Here is a 23,658-nt window from a genome sequence, read left to right on the forward strand (position 1 = left end):
GAGCCAGAGAACCAGGGATTCGGGAAGTGCTTGTGGCTTCAGGATTTGGAGTTGGGGAAAGGAGATGGGTAAGTAGCCTGTAATATGGGTTAAGGATCATACCATCTATAATCTGCCGCTGGCCCTGGATGATCTCATCACAGAGACTTCGGTGCTGTTCCAGGCGACGCATGGCCTCCTGACGGTGGTAGAGTGCACCATCTCGGAGCAGAGCATGGGACTGTATCTCAGTATTCTCCATCTCTAGCTCATGGACCCGGCACAATAAGCTCAGGATTTCCCCATGCTCCTGAGAACCAATGTGCCGTGGTAGCATCTCTTCCAGTCTCCGGCCTTGGGTTCTCAGATCCCGGCACCGTTGTTCCAGTTCCACCTAAGGGACCAAGGGTTGGGTGAGGGGAAGGTGGAGTCAAAAAAAGGAACAAATCTCCTAAAGGTACCCATCCTTCTCTTTTTATCCTTAATAAGTAAACTCTTTGGGCATCCATTTTGCTATACTATTGTTCCCCATTTCAGGTGAAACAAAGTCTGTACATTGGGATTTTAGGGTTAGAAACAGGACTGGCCTCTCAAGGACCACCCCAGGCCATACTTCCTTTAGGCCAGTAACACTGAAGCCCTACCAGGGACCATCCTATAGATAAACTCTGGGGACAATTCTGCCCGTCTCACAGAGTAAGGCCTGGAACTGATCTGTGTTGGCTGGGTCCCAGAAGAACTACCCTTAGATTTCATCCCTCATTTCCCCAGGTCTCTGACCACCTTCTGCTTTCGGAGTTTCTTCTGCTCCCCAACCAGGGTAGCAATGCTTTCTCGTGCAGAAGTCACCTCTGGAGGCTCCAGGATGTCTGGCTGGTCATCACCAGTGTCTGAATCCTTCTCACTGTCATCCTTACTGTATGATTCCTTCCGTTGTTCCTCCTGCCACTTGAGGGTGCGGCGAGATTTCTCTTGCTCCCAGCTGGACAGGTCCCCCACACCCCAAAGGGAGATACAGGCTATGAGAGCATGGATAGATGGACATAGCCCTTGGACCACCCCTTCCCAGGAGATACACAACTAGAGATATGGAGAGTCATTCTGAGGGGTAGGGTGTGGGGAGAGGTATTGAGAATCAGGAGGGACAAAGGTCAGTGAGGTGTACCATGGGCTAGAACACCCTATTGGCACCATCCAAATTGGGAAGTGGGTAGCTGCTTACTCAGCAATAGTGAGCAGATGGCGGGAAGTATCGATTTGGATCTCCATGGAGTGGTTTTCCAATTCTAGCAGGAGCCTTCGGACATCCATCTGGTCCCGAAAGGCACTGAGGAGCTGCCCCCGCAGCTGCCCCATCTCCAGCTGCTCAAACTGGGAGCTATGGAGCTGGACATCAGCTGCTCCAAAGACAAGGAAGAAGGAATGGGAGTCAGCAGTGCTCATAAAGAACTCCTCTCTCTTATTGCCTACATACCCAGAGTCTCCTCTTCCCTTCTTAAGCTACAACCTCTTTCCAATCTGCTTCAGACTCCAAGAAGTCTTTATTTTTTTCTTTAAAAACAAAAACAAGATTCCTTGAATCAGAGTTAAGATGTCTGCTTAAGAGCACCAAAAACCCAAACCTCTCTGGTAATCCTTCCATACAAATCTTTAAAATGTACTTCAAAGAACACAGAAATCCAAACCCAACAAAAAGAAGTCATGGGACTCTCCTGCTATACACAACTTGAAAGGTAGGCACAGAGAGTATATTTTCATGGGATAAGGGAGAGACGGGCTGACTTGAACACCCTGCTAAAACCTGAGATAAGACTGGGATGTCTGTGTGAGCCCAGGACAGAGGCTACAGCCCTTGAGGAAACACCTCTGATGCATCAAGCGAGGTCCAGGGCTCTGACAATGGCTGTCCGGAAAGGGGGAAGTGGGGCATTTGATGGGACACCCTCAGTCCCTCTAGTTACTGTGAAGAATTTTCCCCAGGGCAGACTAGCACAGCAGGTTAGCTCAACTGGTTGAATCCAGTATACCAGCAGAGGATTGAGAAAAGAGAAGACTTGGCCTTAGGACAAACACTCTGGTTCAGCAAAGCAACAGTATAGGAATAGATGAGCCTTTCCTCAAAATAATAAACAGTATTTATTTAAAACCAATCACAAGTGTCATCTGCAATTGGGATAAGTTAGAAGCCTTCCCAATAAGATCAGGAGTGAAGCAAGGATGCTTGTTATCACCTCTATTATTTAATATTGTACTAGAAACACAAGTGGTAGCAATTAGAGAAGGAAAAAAAGAAAGAATGGATTAAAGTAGGCAATGAGGAAACTAAACTATCACTTTTTGCAGATTATATATGGTCTACTTAAAGAATCCTAGAAAATTAACTAAAAAGCTAGTGGAGAGAAATTAATAAAATCGAAAGTGATAGAACTATTGAACTAATAAATAAGACTAGAAGCTGGTACTTTGAGAAAACAAACAAAATAGACAAAGTACTGGTCAATCTAATTTTAAAAAGGAAAGAAGAAAAGCAAATTAACAGCATCAAAGATGAAAAGGGGGAACTCACCTCCAATGAAGAGGAAATTAAGGCAATCATTAAAAACTACTTTGCCCAATTATATGGCAATAAATATACCAATCTAGGTGATATGGATGAATATTTACAAAAATATAAATTGCCTAGACTAACAGAAGAAGAAATAGAATTCTTAAATAATCCCATATTAGAAAAAGAAATCCAATAGGCCATCAAAGAACTCCCTAAGAAAAAATTCCCAGGGCCTGATGGATTCACAAGTGAATTCTATCAAACATTCAAAGAACAGCTAATCCCAATACTATACAAACTATTTGACATAATAAATAAAGAGGGAGTTCTATCAAATTCCTTTTATGACACAAACATGGTACTGATTCCAAAGCCGGGAAGGTCAAAAATGGAGAAAGAAAACTATAGACCAATCTCCCTAATGAATATAGATGCAAAAATCTTAAATAGGATACTAGCAAAAAGACTCCAGCAAGTGATCAGGAGGGTCATTCACTATGATCAAGTAGGATTTATACCAGGAATACAAGGCTGGTTCAATATTATGAAAACCATCCACATAATTGACCATATCAACAAGCAAACCAACAAGAACCACATGATTATCTCAATAGATGCAGAAAAAGTCTTTGATAAACTACAATACTCATTCCTATTAAAAACACTAGAAAGCATAGGAATAGAAGGGTCATTCCTAAAAATAATAAACAGAATATATCTAAAACCATCAGCTAACATCATCTGCAATGGGGATAAACTAGATGCATTCCCAATAAGATCAGGAGTGAAACAAGGATGCCCATTATCACCTCTATTATTTAACATTGTACTAGAAACACTAGCAGTAGCAATTAGAGAAGAAAAAGAAATCAAAGGCATTAAAATAGGCAAGGAGGAGATCAAGTTATCGCTCTTTGCAGATGATATGATGGTCTACTTAAAGAATCCCAGAGAATAAACCAAAAAGCTAGTCAAAATAATCAACAACTTTAGCAAAGTTGCAGGATACAAAAAATCAACCCGCATAAGTCATCAGCATTTCTATATATTTCCAACACAGCTCAGCAGCAAGAATTAGAAAGAGAAATCCCATTTAAAATCACCTTAGATAAAATAAAATACTTAGGAATCTATCTCCCGAGACAAACACAGGAACTATATGAACATAACTACAAAACACTCTCCACACAACTAAAACTAGACCTGAGCAATTGGAAAAACATTAACTGCTCATGGATAGGACAAGCCAATATAATAAAAATGACTATCCTACCCAAACTTATTTATCTATTTAGTGCCATACCCATTGAACTTCCAAAATTTTTTTTACTGATTTAGAAAAAAACATAACAGAGTTCATTTGGAAGAATAAAGGATCAAGGATATCCAGGGAAATAATGAAAAAAAAAATACAAAGGAAGGTGGCCTTTCAGTCCCAGATCTTAAACTCTATTATAAAGCAGTGGTCATCAAAACAATTTGGTACTAGCTAAGAGACAGAAAGGAGGATCAGTGGAATAGACTTGGGGTAAGTGACCTCAACAAGACAGTATATGACAAACCCAAAGACCCCAGCTTCTGGGACAAAAACTCAGTATTTGACAAAAACTGCTGGGAAAACTGGAAGATAGTGTGGGAGAGATTATGTTTGGATCAACATCTCACACCCTACACCAAGATAAACTCAGAATGGGTGAATGACTTGAACATAAAGAAGGAAACTTATAAGCAAATTAGGTGAACACAGAATAGCATACATGTCAGACCTGTGGGAAGGGAAAGACTTTAAAACCAAGAAGACATAGAAAGAGCCAAACCCAAAGACCCCAGCTTTTAGGACAAGAACTCACTATTTGACAAAAGCCGCTGGGAAAACTGGAAAACAGTATGGGAAAAATTAGATTTGGATCAACATCTCACCCCTTATACCAAGATAATTCAAAATGGATAAAGGACTTAAATAAAGGAGTGAAATCATAAATTAGGAGAACATAGAATAGCATACCTGTCAGATCTATGGGAAAGGAATGAATTTAAGACCAAGCAAGAGCTAGAGAACATTATAAGATGTAAAATGAATAATTTTGATTATATTAAATTTAAAAGTTTTTGTACAAACAAAACCAATGCAACCAAAATTAGAAAGGAAGCAACACAGTGGGAAACAATTTTTATAACAAAACTCTCTGACAAAGGTCTAATTTCCCAAATATACAAGGAATTAAGTCAAATTTACAAAAAAGTAAGCTATTCCCCAATTGACAAATGGTCAAAGGATATGAATAGGCAATTTTCAGATGAAGAAACCAAAACTATCTATAATCACAGGAAAAGGGGTTCTAAAAAGACTCCAAGGTATCACCTTGCAGACTGGCCAATACGACAGTAAAGGAACATAATAAATATTGGAGGGGATGTGGTAAAATTGGGACACTATTGCATTGATGGTGGTGTTATGAACTGATCCAATCATTTTTAAAGGCAATTTGGAATTATGCCCAAAGAGCTTTAAGAGAATGCCTGCTAGGGGGCAGCTGGGTAGCTCAGTGGATTGAGAGCCAGGCCTAGAGATGGGAGGTCCTAGGTTCAAATCTGGCCTCAGACACTTCCCAGCTGTGTGACCCTGGGCAAGTCACTTGATCCCCATTGCCTAGCCCTTACCACTCTTCTGCCTTGGAGCCAATACACAGTATTGACTCCAAGATGGAAGGTAAGGGTTTAAAAAAAAAAAAAGAGAATGCCTGCCTTCTGATCCAGCTATACCATTGCTAGGTTTGTACCCCAAAGAGATAATGAAAAATATTTGTATAAATATTCGTGCTTTTTGTGGTGGGGAAAAATTGGAAAATGAGAGAGTATCCATCAATTGGAAAATGGCTGAATAAATTGTGGTATATGATGTTGATGGAATACTATTGTGCTATAAGGAATGATGAACTGCTTGATTTCTATATGAAATGGAAAGACCACCATGAACTGATGCAGAGTGAAATGAGCAGAACCAGGAGAACACTGTTCACAGAAATTGAAACATTGTGGGAAGATCCAGTGTAACAAACTTTGCTACTAATAGCAATGCAATGATCTAGGAAAATCCTGAGGGATTTATGAGAAAGAAAGTTATCCACATTCAGAGGAAGAATGGTGGGAATAGAAACACAGAAAAAAAAGCATATAATTTGTCACTTGGTTCTATGGGTATATAATTGAAGGTTTTGGTTTTAAAAGATCACTTTATTACAAATGTGAAGAGTATGGAAATGGGTTTTGAGCAATAATTCATGTATTATCCAGTGGAATTTCTTATCAGCTCCATGATGGGGGAGAGAAGGGGTGAGAGAGAGAACATGAATCATGTAACTATGGAAAAATATTCTAAAAAAAATTTTTAACTCCCCCCCCCAATAACCCAGAATCAATACTAAGTATTGGTTCCACTGAAGCTATGCAATTGGGGTTAAGTGACTTGCCCAGGGTCACACAATTAGGAAATATCTGAGGCCAGATTTTAACCCAGGATCTCCCATTTCCAGTTCTCCATCCACTGTGCCACCTATGTGCTCCCAAGAAGCCTTTCTTAATTAACTAGTACCATTTCCACAGCCTTCCAGTTTCCAGCTTCTCTATCTCTACAGTAATACTCCAGTAGTCCCATGTGGAGGGCAAGCTAGGAGGCACACTAGGCTTGGAATCAAGAAGATTCATCTTCATAAGTTTAAATCTGGCTTCAGATACTTTATAGCTGTGCGAGCCTGGGCAAGTAACTTAAACATTCCTGTTTGTCTTAGTTTCCTCATTTGTAAAGTGAGCTGGAGAAGGATATGGCAAACCACTCCAGGATTTTTGCTAAGAAAATTCCAACTGGGGTCATGAAGAGTTGGATATGATTGAACAAGAAGTGCCATAGGCATCTCTGAACAGCTCTAATTGATTATATCTTTATGTGTCTCTGTGGTTTGTGGATGGTGTATTTCTCAAATATAGTGTCTATTTTCTCCTTCCTCATGATGCCAGGCTGTATAACATAAAAGAAAGATCAAGGGGTCAGGACTGAGAGGATGGGGATTTGGATACTGGCTTTGCTACCTGGCTCTGTATGATCTTGATAAGTCACCTCCTCTCTTTGGTCTCTAGATTCCTTATCTGTAAAATGAGAGATTTAGATCTTTCTTCAAGGTAGAAGTCACAGGTTCAAATCCCAATTCAATCATTTCTTAACCCCAGCTCTAGTTCAAGCTTTTTGTCCTAGGCACCAGTTACTAGTTATGGGTTAGAGGTAGAAGAAACCTCAGAGGCATCATCATCATCATCATCATCATTCATCATCATTATCATCTTCATCATAATCATCATCATCAAATAGTTGATCTTTATATAATACTTACTATGAGTCAGGCACTGTGCTAAACACTTTAGAATTATAATCTCATTTAATTCTCACAACAATCCTAGGGGGTAGGTGGCATTATTATCTTTTTTTTTTTTACAGATGAGGAAATTGAGGCAAAGATTAAGTGACTTGCCCAGTCACATAGCTAGTAAGTGTAATTTGAATTCAGGTCTTCCTAGGCCCTCTAGTCCAATTTGTATCAGAACAGAGATCGCCTTATCAACAGTACCAACTAGTGGTTATCCTATGAAGCTCCCCCAATAATAGGGAACCCAGAGATTCTACTTTTGCCAGCTCCAAAGAGAGAGTCAAAGGAAGGAAAAGAAAAGGAATCATGTAAACATGGAAAAATCTTTAAAAAATAAAAAAGAGAGAGACAGCAACGAGATATCAGAGAGCTGGTCTCCATGCCAGGAAGACCTAAGTTCAAGTCAAACCTTTGACACATGCTGGCTGAGACATGCTGGGCAAATTGCTCAGTCAATCAGTGCTCTGGTGACTCTCTAGTTGATCTGCATTGGTAGAAGGAGGTTCCTCATCTGGAAATGCCTTTGTTGTTCAGTCATGAACATGTTTAGTCTTGGCAAAGATACTAGGGTGTTTTTTTTTTTCCTCCAACTCATTTTACAAATGAGGAAATGGAGGCAAAGTTAAATGCCTTGCCCAGATTTGCATCATTAGTAAGTGTTGGAGGCCAGATTTGAACTCAGGAAGATGAGTGTTCCTGACTTCAGGCCCCAGCACTTGATAGACTCTGTGCCACCTAGCTGCCCATAGGGAGTTCCTACATCACTGAAATCACAGATCTAGCCTCTATCCCTTTGCCAATCATCACGTCAAAATCTGGTATTTCTGTAATTTCTTTTCTTTTAAACCTTTACCTTCCATCTTTGAATCAATATTGTGTATTGGTTCCAAGGCAGAAGTAGAGTAAGGGCTAGGCAATGGAGATTAATTAAGTAATTTGCTCAAGGTTATATAGCTAGGAAGTATTTGATTGTTGATTTGAACCTAGGACCTTTCACCTCTAGTCCTGGCTCTCTATCTACTGAGCTACCTAGGTTCCCCCTTTCTATAATTTCTAACTTCATTGCTCCTTACTGTTGCCTTTTTGGGACCAATCATTTCAAATTTAATCCCTTTTCTATCAGGCAACACGTCAATGCCTGAAGCAAATTGTCATGTTCTTTAGTTCTTTGTCATTTAGCCTTCTCTTCCTCAGGCTAAATAGCTGTGGTTTCCTTTTTTTTTTTTTTTTAATAAAAGGGAGGGGAAATTTTCTTTATTATTCTCAGCCCTTAGCCCAATGCCTGCCATATATCAGTTGTGCAATATATTCTTTTGACTTGGCTGGTTGACTTTAAATGATCCTCATGGGCACCATTCCCATTCTAGTTACCTTTCTCTAGAGGAACACATGCTCTGTGCAGCATTTTCCAGATGTGGTGTGACCACAGATGTGGGAGTCCCTGTTCTGAATTTGGGGCTTCTACAGCCCAAGACCAGGCAGGATTTGTGGTTATCCTTTACAAAGCAATTTACACATACAATCCCATTTAATAATAGGCATAAAAGCTTTGCCATGTTATCATTGTTATTGTTACATCTAATAGCAGTACCGGATGCTTAGCACACCCACTTTGACCCTTTCTAACCCCCTAGATGGTTGGCAACCTGCCCCAGTTGGTGCTTTCCCTGGGAGAGGCAGTTGGGAGACTAATTTATATTAAGTTTGGAATCTACACTTTAAAAACTCTTATCTTTTTTTCATAGGAACTGCAGCCCAATGGAAGCACTTCCTCCCTCCCCTGTCTGGGGTAAGGGAGCAGCTCACATGTGACATGAGGGTGCAGTTTGGGCACTCGGTCTCTAAAGGTTCACCATCACTATCCTAGGGTATATACTTACATTATTCTTATTAAATCTCATTAGAAGTTGACTCACTTTCTCTCTTTTCAGAACTTTGGGATTTTGCCTCCACCATCATCTAATGTGTTGGCTGACCCTACCAGTTTTGTGGCATCAATCTGCAACATATTATCTTAATCTTCATCCAAGTGTGACTTCTCAAGGTTGTAAATCATTTAACTACTCAGGATCCATAAAATGAAGGGGTTGAGCTAAGTGATCTGTAACTTCCTTCCATTTTACCTCTGACAGTCCAGGATTCTCAATACCTGAGCCTTAGCTCTTGTGGGGCCATGCTTTAGTTCTTATGGAAAATTAATATTGAATTGTGATATTCTGTGAAATTATTTTTCCCTTTGGTCTCTTCCCCCTCCCCTCATCCCCTTCAGGGTCACTCTGAAATAGTCTGATTCCCAGCTGATGCTATTCCTAGTCTTCACCCCACCCCACATCCCACCAGGCTGATAGATTGGGTTGGGACCTTTTGTCTTTTTTTTTTTAAACCCTTACCTTCCATCTTAGAATCAATACTAAATATTGGTTCCAAGGCAGAAGAACAGTAGAGATTTAGGAAGTTTCTGAGGCCAGGTTTGAACCCAGGATCTCCTGACTCCTGGTCTGGCTGTTTATCCACTGAGCCACCTAGCCATCCTGACCTTTTATCTTTTTGAAAGGATTTTGAGGAGATTAAGAAAAGGGCTGATCATGGTAAATTCTAACCCTTTTTGAGAGTGGCTGGCTCTCTATCCACTGAACCACCTAGCTGCCCCTCATTTGGGGTTTTCTTGGCCAAGACACTACCATTTCCTTTTCTAGCTCATCTTATAGATGATAAAACCAAGGCAAACTAGTAAGTGTCAGAGGCCAGATTTGAACTCAGGAAGATGAGGCTTCTTCAGTTCTATCCACTTAGCTGCCACTACTATTGCTACTATTGCTACTGCTACTACTGTTACTACTGCTACTACTACTACACTACTGTTGCTACCACCACCAATCTTTATTAGTGCTTAAGGTTTACAAAGTTTTTTTTGTTGTTATTTTACAAATATCTCATGCAACTCTAGGAGGTATTATTATTATTCCCAGGGCTTGCTCAGGGTCACACAGCTGGTATGAGCCTGGATTCCAACTAAGATCTTAACTCTAAATCCAGTGCTCTATCCACTGGGAAACCTTGATGCATGATTCCATTTTCCTCATTTGTAAAATATGAACGATAATCTCTGTGGTGTCTAACCCACAGAGACCAAGTGAGGTAATAATACAATGTGCTTTATAGACCTTAAAGCTCTATGAAAAGGGCATCTTTATTATTATTTTCATTATTATCCATGCCAAATAAAGGCAACACCTGGTCATAAGGAAAAGGGACAAGCTTAGCTAGAAAGCCATCCTATTTGGGGTGGAGTGTGCCCCTTTGGCTAGGAGATCCAAAAGGGCTACACTTAACCCAGACCATTACTGTTTAAGTTGTGTCTGACTCTTCATGACTCCATTTGGGGGTTTTCTTGGCAAAGATACTGGAATGTTTTGCCATTTCCTTCTCCAGCTCATTTTACAGATGAGGAAACTAAGGCAAATTGAGTTAAGAGATTTGCTCAGGGTTACAGACTGAGGTTAGATTTGAACTCAGGTCTTCCTTGACTCTAGATGATTAAAGATAACCAAAAAACTACATCACCCTCATCTCTCTAGGTACTCACCTTGGACCTGGTGAATATCTCCCTGCTCCAGGGGCCCTCGGCTCTGGCTGTGCCCACTCTGCCCTTCAATCTTGCACTTGAGGCGTTGAATCTCACTGCGCAAGTCAGAGATGATACTGGTATACTGAGCAATGTGGTATGAGACATTTAACAGGTTCTGTTTCACCTGGGTGTAGCAGAAGGAGAAATAAGAGTCAAGAGGTGATAGAAGGATCAGAATCATCTTTGTTTCTTCCCTCTCTTTTGTCCTCCATAGTCAGTCACCAAACCCTGCTGATTCATCCTTTTTTTTTTTAAACCCTTACCTTCTATTTTAAATTCAATACTAGGTATTGGCTCTAAGAAGAGCAGTGAGATCTAGGCAATAGGGATTAAGTGATTTATTTTTTCAGTGTTTTATTCATGTCCAATTCTCTGTGATCCCATTTGGGAATCTTCTTGACAAAGATAATGGAGTGATTTGTCATTTCCTTCTCCAGCTCATTTTACAGATGAGGAAACCAAGCCAAACAAGGTTAATTGACTTGCCCAGGGTCACACAGCTAGTGCATGTCTGAGGTTGGATTTGAACTCGGGAAGATGAGTCTTCTTGACTTCGGGTCATCACTCTATCCACTGTGCCCCCTAGCTGCCCCATCTATGCTTTAGTACCATGAATGACATTGGCAGCTGTGTGGACGACTGATTAAAGAGAAGAGAGAATGGATACAGGGCAGCAAATCAGAAAACTTTTGTAATGGCCTAGGAGAGAGGCGATAAACACCTAGATTATCAGTGATACAAATAGACAGAAGGGGATGAACATGAAATATTAAAGGAGGTGAAGTCAGCAAGCAAGACTTGGCAACTGTTTGGATATTGCTGAAGGATGTATGCACATGTGTGAAGGGGAGTAAAGAATCAAGGATGCCTCCCGGGTTGTGAACTTGAATCACTTTAAGGATGATGGTGCTAGATGTAATACCCAATGAGTGCCCAGCTACAAGAAAGTTGGGGGGAGGAGAGGGAGGAAAAAATTTAAAATAAACAAAAAAGAATGATGGTGCCAGGAGCAGCTAGGTAGCTCAATAGATAGAGAGCCAAGCTTAGAGATGGGAGGTCCTGGGTTCAAATGTGGCCTCAGATACTTCCTACATATGTGACCCTAGGCAAGTCACTTTACCCCCATTGCCTAGCCCTTATCTTCTGCCTTGGAACTGATATTTAGTATCTAAGATAGAAGATAAGGATGAAAGGGGAAAAAAAGAATGGTGATGCCATGGTCATAATCAGGAGAGTTAGGAGGAGGGTTTGGGTTTATGAGGAAAGATAATGAATTCTGTTCTGCTTATAATGAGTTTTAGATGCAGAAAGGACATCTAGGCAGATGTCAAACAGGTGGCTGGGGATGCAAGACTGAGAGTTGGAAATATAGATCTAGGAATCATGTGGGTAGATGTTTGATTCCATGGTGAGATCACCAGGAGGGAGATGATGGAGAGAGAAGAGACACCCTCGAGCAAGCTCCATACGCTTTAAATATTTGTTGAAGGAAGGAAAGATGAGAGGGAGGGGAAGAGTGAGAAGGGGAAGAAACCAGGGAAGAGGAAGGGAAGGGCTTTCAGTGGTGGATGGAAGCAGTGATCACCAGCTTCTCCGTGGGATCCATGGAGTTTGGCTGAAGGAGTGGAGGAGAATGAGATCAGGTCCAGGGATTAGAGATGGTGCTAAAGAGGCAGAGGCTGATGCCAGGGATGTTCAGCAAGAAGAGGAGAGGCCAGGCAGGTGAATAGGTCAGGAATGGTCAAGTGGCTGTAGCTCACCCTGGTCTTGATATTCTTGGCCCGGCCAGCATAAGTGAGGGTGTTTCGGGACTCCTCAAACGCACTGCTTGCAGGGCTGATGTGGGCAATCATCACTGTCCTACTGTTGCCCCCAAGGGAATCCTACATAGGGATGAAGGAGAGGATCTGGTCAGTTGGTCAACCATTACGTCTTATTGTATCTTGCCAGATGTGAGCAAACACAGATTATGCCTAGGTTTCTTCACTGTGGGAATCTCAACCCCTACCATTCCCAACCTCCCCTTAACCCCCTCTACCACACAGCTTCATATATATGCACCAAGCTTAATTCTCTACTGAGCTTTAAAATCAATTCTTGCTATAGGAGCAGCTGCTAGACCAGCTCTACTCTCTGACCTTTTGGTTCCTCTGGCCACTACCTCCTTCCTTTTTTTCCTCCCTCTTCTTGTCCAAATTTTTTTTTTTTAAGCCCTTACCTTCTGCCTTAGAATCAATACTATGTAAGGCTATGTAAGGACTAGGCAAAAGAGGTTAAATGACTTGCCCAGGGTCACACAGGAAGTATCTGAGGTTAAATTTGTACTCATGACCTCCAGTCTCCAGACTTGGTTTTCAATCCACTGAACTACTCAGTTGCCCCCTCTTCTCCAAATTCTTAAATGAGAATTAATTTTTTTAATCGATTGGCTATATGGCTAAAGAATGTCCTTTGTAGAAAGTAGAATGTTCACTAAAACAAACAAACAAACAAACAAAAAACACCTCACAACTCTTCCACTTTGGGTCTTTGTTTCCCTACCTGTAAAATGTAGAAAGTTGGACCAGGTAGTCTTTAACATCCCTTTCAGTCCTGAATTCTATGATTTTGTGAATATCTTTCCTGGGCTATAAGATGTCCCATTGCCCATAGGGATAGGAAACGAACATGAGATTTTTGGGGTATAAGGAATTTCTGATGAAAAAACGTTGGGTGGCACTTTTTTTTGTAACCTTTAGTCTTAGTGAATTGTCTAGAGCATTGAGTAGTCAAATAATTTGCCCAGGGTCAGTCATACAGCCAGTGATGGTGAGAAGTGGGACTTGAACCCAGATCTCCCTGGCTCTGAGGCTATCTCTCTGAACCCTATTCCATGCTGCCCCTTTGCTGTTCTCCTTGTAACTTCTAAAAGGTACCCCCAATCCCCTGTGTATTTATGTGTATTTATTGTGTATTTATGTATTTTTTATATTATGTGTATTTATGAATGAGCAAACCAATGACAATGACAGCAATGGGATTCCAAATGTCCTTTGATAAAACACAGCATCTTGGGTACCCTGGGCTCCTGACCCTCCAGCTCCCTGCTGCTCACATCCCATCTCGCTTCTGCTGGTACCTTGAGGAGTCGGGTGAGTTTGCTGTCTCTGTAGTTAATATACTTATTATTCCCCTTGTCGCTGAGAGCGTTGATGCAGTTGCCCAAGGCCAGCAGGGACCGGTTGATGTGGGCACCTTCTTTCATGCGCTGCCCTCGGTTCTGCGTCTGAAGGTCAAGGAGACAAGAGTTGGCTGGGGTGTGGTGGAGGTGCTGAGCTTCCAGGGCATGGCCAAGAGGCCTGCTGGGCAGACAAAGCATTTGCTATTTCCATGAATACACTCTTCCTTGGACCGCAGTTTCCTTGGCTGTAACATAGGGGATATTAGTCTCTATGCACCCAGCCTCATGGGTTGTCATAAAGATAAAATGAAAAGAACTTTAAAAATATAAATGGGAGGTCTTAGAGGAAGCTATATTATAATGGGATTACAATATATAATATATATTTTATGGGGTCATTTTCCAGTAGTGTCCAATTCTTCATGCTCCATTTGGAGTTTTCTTGGCAAAGATACTGGAGTGATTTGCCATTTCCTTCTCAGCTCATTTTATAGATGGGGAAACTGAGACAAACAGTTAAGTGACTTGCCCAGGGTCACACAGCTGATAAGTATCTGAGGCCAGATTTGAATTTAGATAGAGGAGTCCTCCTGACTCCAGGTCTGCCCCCATAATATAATATATGGTGGGGATTACAACGAGAAGAACATTCTGACCTCAGGACACCTTTGGCTCTTCCAATTTTGCTACTTGAGTGACTTTAGCCAAGATACTTAACTTCCCATCCATAAAGTGGGCATAATACTTACCCTACTTGCCTCATAGGGTTATGGTGATGTCAATGAGACAATGTACGTGAAGCATTTGATAATTCTTAAGGTATTATGTAAACCTAAGTTATTATCATAACATCATAGATTTAGTTAGCAGGGACCATCGAGGCCAACGAGTCCAACTCCCTTATTTTACAGATGAGGAGACTGAGGAATAGAAAGCTTAAGTGACTTGCTCAGGGATTTGATTATCTCTGAGGTGGGATTCAAACAAAGATATTCCTGACTCCAAATTCAATGCCTTTGTAACTATACCATCTTGCCTCTGTATGTCAGTACTTCAAGTTATTGTGATTTCATTAGGGTCACTATACCTTTCACTAACACTGATTGCAACCTCAGGTACTGCAACTACAGGAATTTCTGGGGCCACATATGGAGCACCGTTATGGTAGAAACAGACTAAGACTTAGCGTGGTGCAGTGTATAGAGTACTGGACCTAGGGTCAGGAAGACTCATCTTCTTGACTTCAAATCTGGCTTCAGATACTACCTGTGTGACCCTGGATAAATCACTTAATCCTGTTTGCCTCAGTTTCCTCATTTGTAAAATGAGCTGGAGAAGGAAATGGCAAATCACTCCAGTATCTCTGCCAAGAAATCCCAAATGAGGTCACAAAGAATTAGATATGACTGAAAGCAGCTGAGCAACAAGGGCAGCTATGTGATAAAGTGCATAAAGTGCCAGGTCTAGAGTCAGGAAGATGAGTCTTACTATCTGTGTGACCCTGAGCTAGTCATTTTACCCTGTTTTTCTGTTTTCTCATTTGTTAAAATGAGCAGAAGAAGGAAATGGCAAACCACTCTAGTGTCTTTGTGAAGAAGATAGCCAATGGGGTCACAGAGTCAAACAGGACAGGAAAACAACCAAACATCAAAAATAATCTGCTGTGTGACCTAGGACAAGTCAACCTCATTTTATTTCTGTGTCAAATAAAAGGAATGGATTGGACTTTGTCTAAGGTCTTTTCTAACTTCAAATATTATGATTCTTTAACACTGTAGCAAAATGGCTTTGGTTTTTGGCTAGGATGGTGTCTAGAAGTCACACAACCTGGAACTGGACCTATTCCCAAAGCTTTTTCAGCTTGGTAAGACCAGCCAGATCCTGTGTAATGTTCAGGAACTCAAGGTCACCTCCACACCCAATGAGGCATCAGAGGAAGATGTTAGATGAAATCAGGAAGTTTTTGTTATTCAATTATTTTCAGTCATATCTGGCTCTTCATGACCCCATTTGGGATTTTCTTGGCCAAGGTACTAGAGTAGTTTGCCATTTCCTTCTCCAGTTTATTTGACAAATAAGGAAACTGAGGCAAACAGGGTTAAGTGACTTGCTCAGGGTCATACAGCTAATAAGCGTGTGAAGCAGTATATGAAATCAAATAATTTTGACTTCAAGTCCAGAGCTCTATCCACAGTACCTACCACCTACTGGCCTTTAAAATGCTAAGTTTTTGTTTCAAACCCTTATTTTTTGTCCTAATAACAGCCTTAGGACTGAAGGGCAAGGGCTAGGCAAATAGGGTTAAATGACTTATCTAGGGTCAAACAGCTAGGAAGGGTCTCCAGACAGATTTGAACCCAGCTCCTCTCAATTCCAGGCCTGGCACTCTATCAACTGGGCCACCTGACTGCCCCTTTTTCTTAAGTTTTTGTGAATTAGTGTTATGACCAGACAATTTTAGGCAAGAATTCATTTTGTGAAAATGCTCTAATTCCAGTAGAGTTTATTGGTTAAGTTTTCTGGGATATTTTGAGGTTGATACTTATAGTATTGGAATTTGTCATCTACTAGTCCATGAACTTCTAGTCATTTTTGTTGTTGCTGTTCAGTTGTGTCTGACCCTTTGTGACCCCCATTTGGGTTGTTTTTTTGTTTTTGATTCAAAGATATTTTATTTTCCCAATTACATGTAATAATAACTTCCAACATACATTTTCCATTTGGGGTTTTCCCAGCAAAGATACTAGAATGGTTTGCCATTTCCTGTTCCAGATCATTTTTACAGATGAGGAAACTTGGGCAAATAGGGTTAAGTGACTTGTCTAAGATCACACAGCTAATAAGGTCACATTTTAATTCAGGAAAATGAGTCTTCCTGACTAGAATCAGAGGTCTATCCTCTGTGCATCTGGCTGCCTCTGATCAGTTTAGCCAGTGGATGCTACACATTTAGCCTGTTATATAGTCTCCACCACCTCCCCATGTGATTGACATTTATGACTCAGTCCAGGCTCCATAAGTGTGACCTTTTTGTAGTTTCGGGTGGCAGTGACCTGGTCCTGAATTGTCATCATAATCTCCCGTTTCCATAAACAAATCTGGGTGACTCAGCCATTTGTTCAACTTCTTTTCTGTTCACATATTGTTGGCTGAGTTCATGTCAACGTCCATTTTTAAGATAATGAATGACCAGTTATTATTGATCATCACAATAACGTATGCCCCAAAGTCCCGCAGAATAAAAAACAACTTCTCATTGAATATGCTGCCCGCCATCTTTGCCAATTAACCCAAAGCCTTTGTCTCTTTACATAATCAAGGTTTATCCATGATCTGCCATGGTGTAGATCAGACCCAAGAATAGTCAGGACACTAGAGCATTGCATAGTCACATGGACCACCATGATCATGTCCAAAACGATTCATATAAAACATGGCATTGTCTTAAGGAGACTAAAAAATCTTTATTTTCTAGCTTAGTAATAACTGAAGGGCCAGAGTGAGGCAAACAGGTTCTTGTTAAGTGACATAAACCCTTTATGGTCCTACCTAATTTTCAGTCTGTTATCATCTCTTCTAAATAATACAGATGTCTTTTTAATAGTAATGGTTTAATAATATCATATTAATACAATAATTATTATAAAATAATAAAATACCATTAATAGTCATTAGAGTTGTAACTGTGTAAGCACATAACACTAAGCCTATAAGAAGACTAAGAAATGAAGATATTAAGAAATAATATTTTAACAGTATTATAGTTCAAAGTTCTTTTTTAAACTGAATTAAAATATAAAAAAAAAAACTTTTGAACTCTTTTTCTCTCTCCTTCAGTCTCTCTGTCTCTGTTTCTCTCTCTCTTTTAACCCTTACCTTCTGTCTTAGAATCAACACTATGTATTATTTCCAAGGCAGAAGAGTAGTAAGGGTTAGGCAATGAGGGTTAAATGACTTACCCTGGATCACACACAGCTGGGAAGTGTCTGAGGTCAAATTTGAACCCAGGACCTCCAATCTCTAGTCCTGGCTCTGTATCCACTTAGCTGCCCCAATCAACATACTATTTATTTAAGTATTTTCCCATGATTACATGATTCATGTTGTCTCCCTCCCCTTTCCTAGAGCTGACAAGCAATTCCACTGGGTTATACATGTATTATCACTCAATACTTATTTTCATATTATTCATTTTTGTAATAATCTTTTAAAAACTAAAACCCCCAATCACATACCCACGAGATAAATCGTATGTTTTTTCTTCTGTGTTTCTGCTCCCACAGTTCTTTCTCGGGGTGTGGATAGCATTCTTTCTCATGAGTCCCTCAGAATTGTCCTGGGTCATTGCACTGCTATCAGTAGCAAAGTTGATTACATCTGATCATCCGACAATGTTTCAGTGACTGTATATAAGGTCCTCCTGGTCCTACTCCTTTCACTCGGCATCATTTCAACCTGCATACTCTTTAAAAAGGCCTCTAAGTATCTTGGAGAACACAATTCATAAACTACTGGAACTGGACCATTATCACAGATATCCAAATGCTGCTCACAATTGCTTAGACAAAAAGTTGGTCTACAAAAATTTAAGAGCCACTTTAAAAGTAAATGTCATCATGCCAATTAGAAACTTGCCAAGCTACAAGAAATGAAAAAGCTGTCAAAATAAAGAGACCAAGTGGAGGAGATTAGGAGAGAAAATGAAATCATAGCATCCCCCTCCTGGCTGCTATTAGAATTGTGCCAAGGATACTTTTAGGGAGCCTATCGAACAAAGGTTTTCAGGGGTGTCTGCATGAGATGTATTCAGTGGCTAGGTGGCCCAGTAGACTCAGGGCCTGACCCAAGGTCAGGAAAACTCATCTTGAGTTCAAATTCAGCCTCAGACACATATTAGCTGTGTGACCCTGGGAAAGTCCCTTAACTCTGCTTGCCTTAGTTTCCTCATCTATAAAAATGAGCTGTGGAAGGAAATGACAGACCATTATAGTATCTTTGCCAAGAAAACTCCAAATGGGGTCATAAAGAGTCAGACATGACTGGAAAATAACCAAACAACAACATAGAGCAAGGGGTAAAAGAGGGCAAATCTTAGATTTTTTTTGTGTGTGTGTGTGTGTGTCCTGGATTCATTTGGAAGTCTGGTCAAACCCATGAATTCATTTTTAGAAGAATATTTATTTTATAAACCTTCTGTTTTAGAGTTGATACTGAGTATCTGTTCTAAGGCAGAAGAAAAGTAAAGTCCAGGTAATTGGGGTTAAGTGACTTGTCCAGGGTCACACAGCTAGGAAGTATCTGAGGCCAGAGAGGTTTCTCTATCCACTGGGTCACCTAATTACCCCTGTTTTAAATCCAAATTAAGAATAAATGCTAAATTCCAGTGAGAGGTTAGTGAAAATAAAAACATCCCTTTTCCTGTCCAAGTCCATCAACCCCACTGAAATTTGTCCAGGTTAAGAAACCAGGCTACAGAGGAAAAGCTTACAGCCTAATACTCGTATTTGACCCCATTACGCAGTTTTTTATCCACCTGTGCAAGAGATCAGAGAATACTAAAAATGAAGGAGTAAGATCAGGATGCGCTTGTCCCAGGGCAGCGTCTATCTCGACCCAGGAAAAGCAGTAGAATGAGGATGGCAATGGTGACTAGGACTAGACAGTGATGGCAGTGACCACCATCACAATGATAATGACGATGACTATGATGATGCCGTCCCTGACTCTGTAACTCTGTAACAGTGATGTGGGCTAACTGCAAGTGGGAGAAAAGTTGAGGACAGAAAACATGGTCTAGTAACTGTGTTGAAGCACTAGATGGAGCTCCAAACTTCAGGAGCCTTCTCAGGAGGGTGGGAAGGGAAGGCGTGCTGTCATTGGGGTGGGAGATGGAAAACCAAGTTCTAGTTCTACTTGTCCTTCCATTTCCAGGCTGCAGAAGATCAGGAGGTGTGGGGTCACAAAGTCATCTTGAAAAAAAAATTTTTTTTAAGCCCTTACCTTCCTTCTTAGAAGTGATAACTGTGCATCGGTTCTAAGTCAGAAGAGCTGAAAAGGCCAGGCCATTGGGGTTAAATGACTTGTTTAAGGTCACACAGCGAGGAAGCATTTGAGGCCAAATTTGAACCCAGGACCTCCCATCTCCAGATCTGGCTTCCTATTTACCGAGTCACCTAGTTGCCTAGGTTTTTTGTCCATATTCTCTCTTGCTATGGTCTACACATTTTGATACTATGGAAAAGGGATTGAATTTGGAGTCCAATGATATGAGTTTGAGTCCTGGCTCTGATACTCTGAATGACTTTGGACATGCAGCCTCTTTGGGCTTCAGTTCCTCATCTGAGAAAAGAAAGGGGTTGGACTAGAGCCTCTAAAGTTAATCAATAACCATTTATTAAGCACCTACTATGTGCCAGGCACAATGTAAAGTGCTAGAGATACAAAAAGGGGCAAAGACCATCCCTGCCCTCAAGGAGCTCACAATATAATGGGGGAGACCACAAGCAAAAACATCTGAACTCACAAGCTATCTACAGGACACACAGAAGGAATGCAAAGAGGGAAGGCAGAAGAACTGAGGGGCTAGGAAGAACTTCCTTTAGAAGAGGCAATTTTAGTTTAAACCTGAAGCAGTCCTTTTAGCTCAAAAACTCTGACCTTTCTCCTGAGGAAGAAAGAGAAGACTGCCAATTTGGGTCCTCAGAGCTCACCAGGAACTGTATGGGAAGGGCACCAAATCCCACCAGAAATCCTTACTAAACCTGAACTACTCTTAAAAAACAAAAAGCACTTTGTAAACCTTCTAAAGAGTGCCATAAAAGTTTGTGTTCATTAGCCTTCCAGTGCCTGGGACAATTTTCTCCAATGTATGTGTGACTGGATCCCTACACTGGAAAATGATAACATGTTTATATTATGGTCTAAGGTTTTCAATGTTCTTTAAAGTATTTTTGCATCCTTTATCTCCCTTCATTCTTTTAACAACCATCATTTTTTTTAAACCCCTACCTTCTGTCTTGGAATCAATACTGGGCATTGGTTCCAAGGCAGAAGAGTGGCAAGGGCTAGGCAATGGGGATTAAGTGACTTGCCCAGGGTCACACAGCTGGGAAGTGTCTGAGGCCACATTTGAACTAAGACCTCCTGTCTGTAGGTCTGACTCTCAATCCACTGAACTACCCAGCTGCCCCAACAACCCTTATTTAAAAAAAAAACAAAAAACCAGATGCCAATAGGCTTTGGGCACCAACCCTACATACCAAAGAGGCCCATACCAGTGGGTTTGGGGCACTAACCAAGTGGCTTGCCCAATATCACACATCTAGTCTGAGGTAGGATGCTAACCCAGGAACTTGTGACTTGAAATTTATGGGCAGGATACTGGGCTGATTTCCTCCCTTCCTTTTTTCTTCATGGAGGAAAGACCCTCTCTCCACCAGTGTTGGGCTAAGCCAATTCATACAGGCTGGAGAGCCACTATTGACAAAGTTTTAGAGGAACATTTATACCTCATGTGGTACAATTCAGGGTTTGTTTTATTGTTTTGTTGATTGTCTAGATCTAAGAAAGTGCTGGGAAAACATGAATAATTCTTATTAAACTTAAAAGTATATCTTTTTGGGGGGAGAACCAGTTTTTTTTTTAAACCTTCTCTCTTAGAATCTATACTAAGTATAAGATCCAAGGCAGAAGAGTGGCAAGGGCTAGGCAATCTGGATTAAGAGACTTGTGCAGGGTCACCCAGCTAGGATGTGACCAACTTAGAACTTCCCCTCTCCAGGCTTGGCTCTCTATCTACTAGGCCACCTACCTGCCCGGCAGCTGCTAAATATTCACCAGCACACCCTTGGACTCCACTCACCTATTTTGCCCCTTTCTACAAGCTTTATTCAAGTTTTACCTTTGAAAGGTCCTGTGGAGGAGGCTGCCCTATTCTTCTATTATTCTCCTCACCACAGTTCTCTATGTTGTTTCTTCCCATCATTTAAGTAACTTGAGAAATTCTACCTCCTCCAGGAAGCTTCCTCTCCCACCCTGTCCAAACACAAACCTAATTCTCCCCTGTTCTCCTCTCTAATCTCTCCAGCATTGTCTACAGTGTCAACACTTACTCCTTAGGTGCTGTCTTCAGATTAGCTAGAAGTCCCCTGTTTACCTACATCAGGTAGTCAGCCCTAAAACGTTAAGTCCCTTAATGTTGACTATGGGCCCACAGTCTAAGTAGCTTATTCTATATGCCAGTGAAAAGGAATTTAGGCTTCCTCATACATAACCATAACGATGAGTGAAATGGAAGATATTATTAGCCAACGAGGCAACTACTTGGCATAGTAGATAGAGCACTAGGGCTGGAGTCAGGAGGTTCAAATTTGGCCTTAGACACTTCTTAGCTGTGTGACCCTGGGCAAGTCACTTAACCACAATTGCCTAGCCCTTGTCAGTATTCTGAGACTGGGCAGATAATAGGACAAAAATAAAAAATTAGATTAAAAAGAAAAAAGATATTATTAGCCTTCCTTTCTTCTGGCTGGGTAAAGATTAGAGTCTCCCCCCCAGGACAGTGGCTTATTTGAAGGCTATCCTAGCCCTTCCCCACATGGCCCAGATACCCATTCTTCCCACTTTTCCCCATCCATTTCTCCCTCCTACCGCTCATCCCCTCACCTGGGATGCCCGCTCTGAGCCAGCCAGGTCTATCATGAAGAGGCGACCCAGCCGCACCTCCTGCATGACGTTCTTGACCCGGCTCTTTTGGCGGACGGTCACCTGGAGCACGGCGTGGGACCGAGAAGATGTCTGGTTGGCAGCTGTGGGCTCTTGGGTCCTCTGCTTATTCCCTTTCATCAGAAGCTGCATGATCTGGAGATGAAGGGATGGGGATGGGTGGGGGAGAGAGGGAGAGGTCTCAGACTCCTAATTCTACTCTGGCCACACTTCAAATCCTCCAAGGTGGGGAAAGCTTCCCTAACTCAACTTCACCTCACAGCTCTTAGGCACCTGATATGCAGAGTGCACTGTGCTGGGGGCTGGAGGTGAGAGAAAACTAGGAAAAAACAATCTCTGTTCCTATTGATCTTAATAAGAATTCACTGATGTGGGTGGATAAAGTGCCAGATCTAGAGTCAGAAGGGCCTGGGTTCAAATCTGGCCTCAGACACTTCCTAGCTGTATGACCGTAGACAAGTCACTTAACCCCGACTGCCTATCCTTTGCTGCTCTTCTGTCTTAGAATTAATACTAAGACATAAGGTAAGGGTTTAAAGAAAAGAATTAATAGCTTTGCAACAAGGACAGAGGAGATGTGTGGGGTTAGTAGAAAGTGTGTTGAATTTGTGGTCAGAGGAGCTGGATTCAAATCTCAGCTCTGCTATTTGTTAATTGTGTGACAAATCAGCCTCTCTGGGCCTCTGTTCTTTGATACTACAAAATAAAGGTATTGGAGTACATGGCCTCCAGGGTCCATTGCAGGTACAATAATAATAATAGCATTTATATAGTGCTTTAAAATTTGCACTGATACATATGTTTTATGTGTTTATATATTATCTCATTTGAGCCTTACAGCGATCCTGTGAAGATGATATTTTTAGATCCATTTTATAGATGAAGAAACTGAGGCTTCAAGAGGTATTATAATAAATAATAACAAATGTTTACATAGTGCTTTAAGGTTTGTAAAGTGTGTGTAAATATCTCATTTTTCACAGCAATTCTGGAAGGTAGGTTTTATTATTATCCCCATTTTACAGATGAGAAAACTAAGACTTCAAGAGGTATAGTAATAATAAAACAACTAGCATTTGCATAGTATTTTGAGATTTTTCAAAGTGTTTGAAAATATTATATTATTTTTCATGACAACCCTGGAATGAGAAACTGAGGCATACAGAGGTTAAATGACTTGCTAGTAAGCATCTGAGGCAGA

At 41.1% G+C, this 23,658-nt stretch overlaps 1 protein-coding gene across 1 annotated transcript in view; it reads right to left on the reverse strand.

Annotated features, from left to right (window-relative positions):
- KIF19 (kinesin family member 19) overlaps positions 1 to 23,658 on the reverse strand; it is a 77,957-nt gene that overhangs the window by 7,046 nt on the left and 47,253 nt on the right. Inside the window, exons 7-13 of the mRNA XM_056814674.1 lie at positions 22,398 to 22,592; positions 13,692 to 13,838; positions 12,334 to 12,456; positions 10,532 to 10,697; positions 1,202 to 1,376; positions 763 to 961; positions 103 to 373 (exon numbers count right to left, since the gene is read on the reverse strand). Of these exons, the coding sequence (XP_056670652.1) occupies positions 103 to 373; positions 763 to 961; positions 1,202 to 1,376; positions 10,532 to 10,697; positions 12,334 to 12,456; positions 13,692 to 13,838; positions 22,398 to 22,592 (1,276 nt within the window). The remainder of the gene's footprint in view (positions 1 to 102; positions 374 to 762; positions 962 to 1,201; positions 1,377 to 10,531; positions 10,698 to 12,333; positions 12,457 to 13,691; positions 13,839 to 22,397; positions 22,593 to 23,658) is intronic.

This window comes from Monodelphis domestica, chromosome 2, assembly GCF_027887165.1.
Source record: "Monodelphis domestica isolate mMonDom1 chromosome 2, mMonDom1.pri, whole genome shotgun sequence".
NCBI lineage: Eukaryota > Metazoa > Chordata > Mammalia > Didelphimorphia > Didelphidae > Monodelphis > Monodelphis domestica.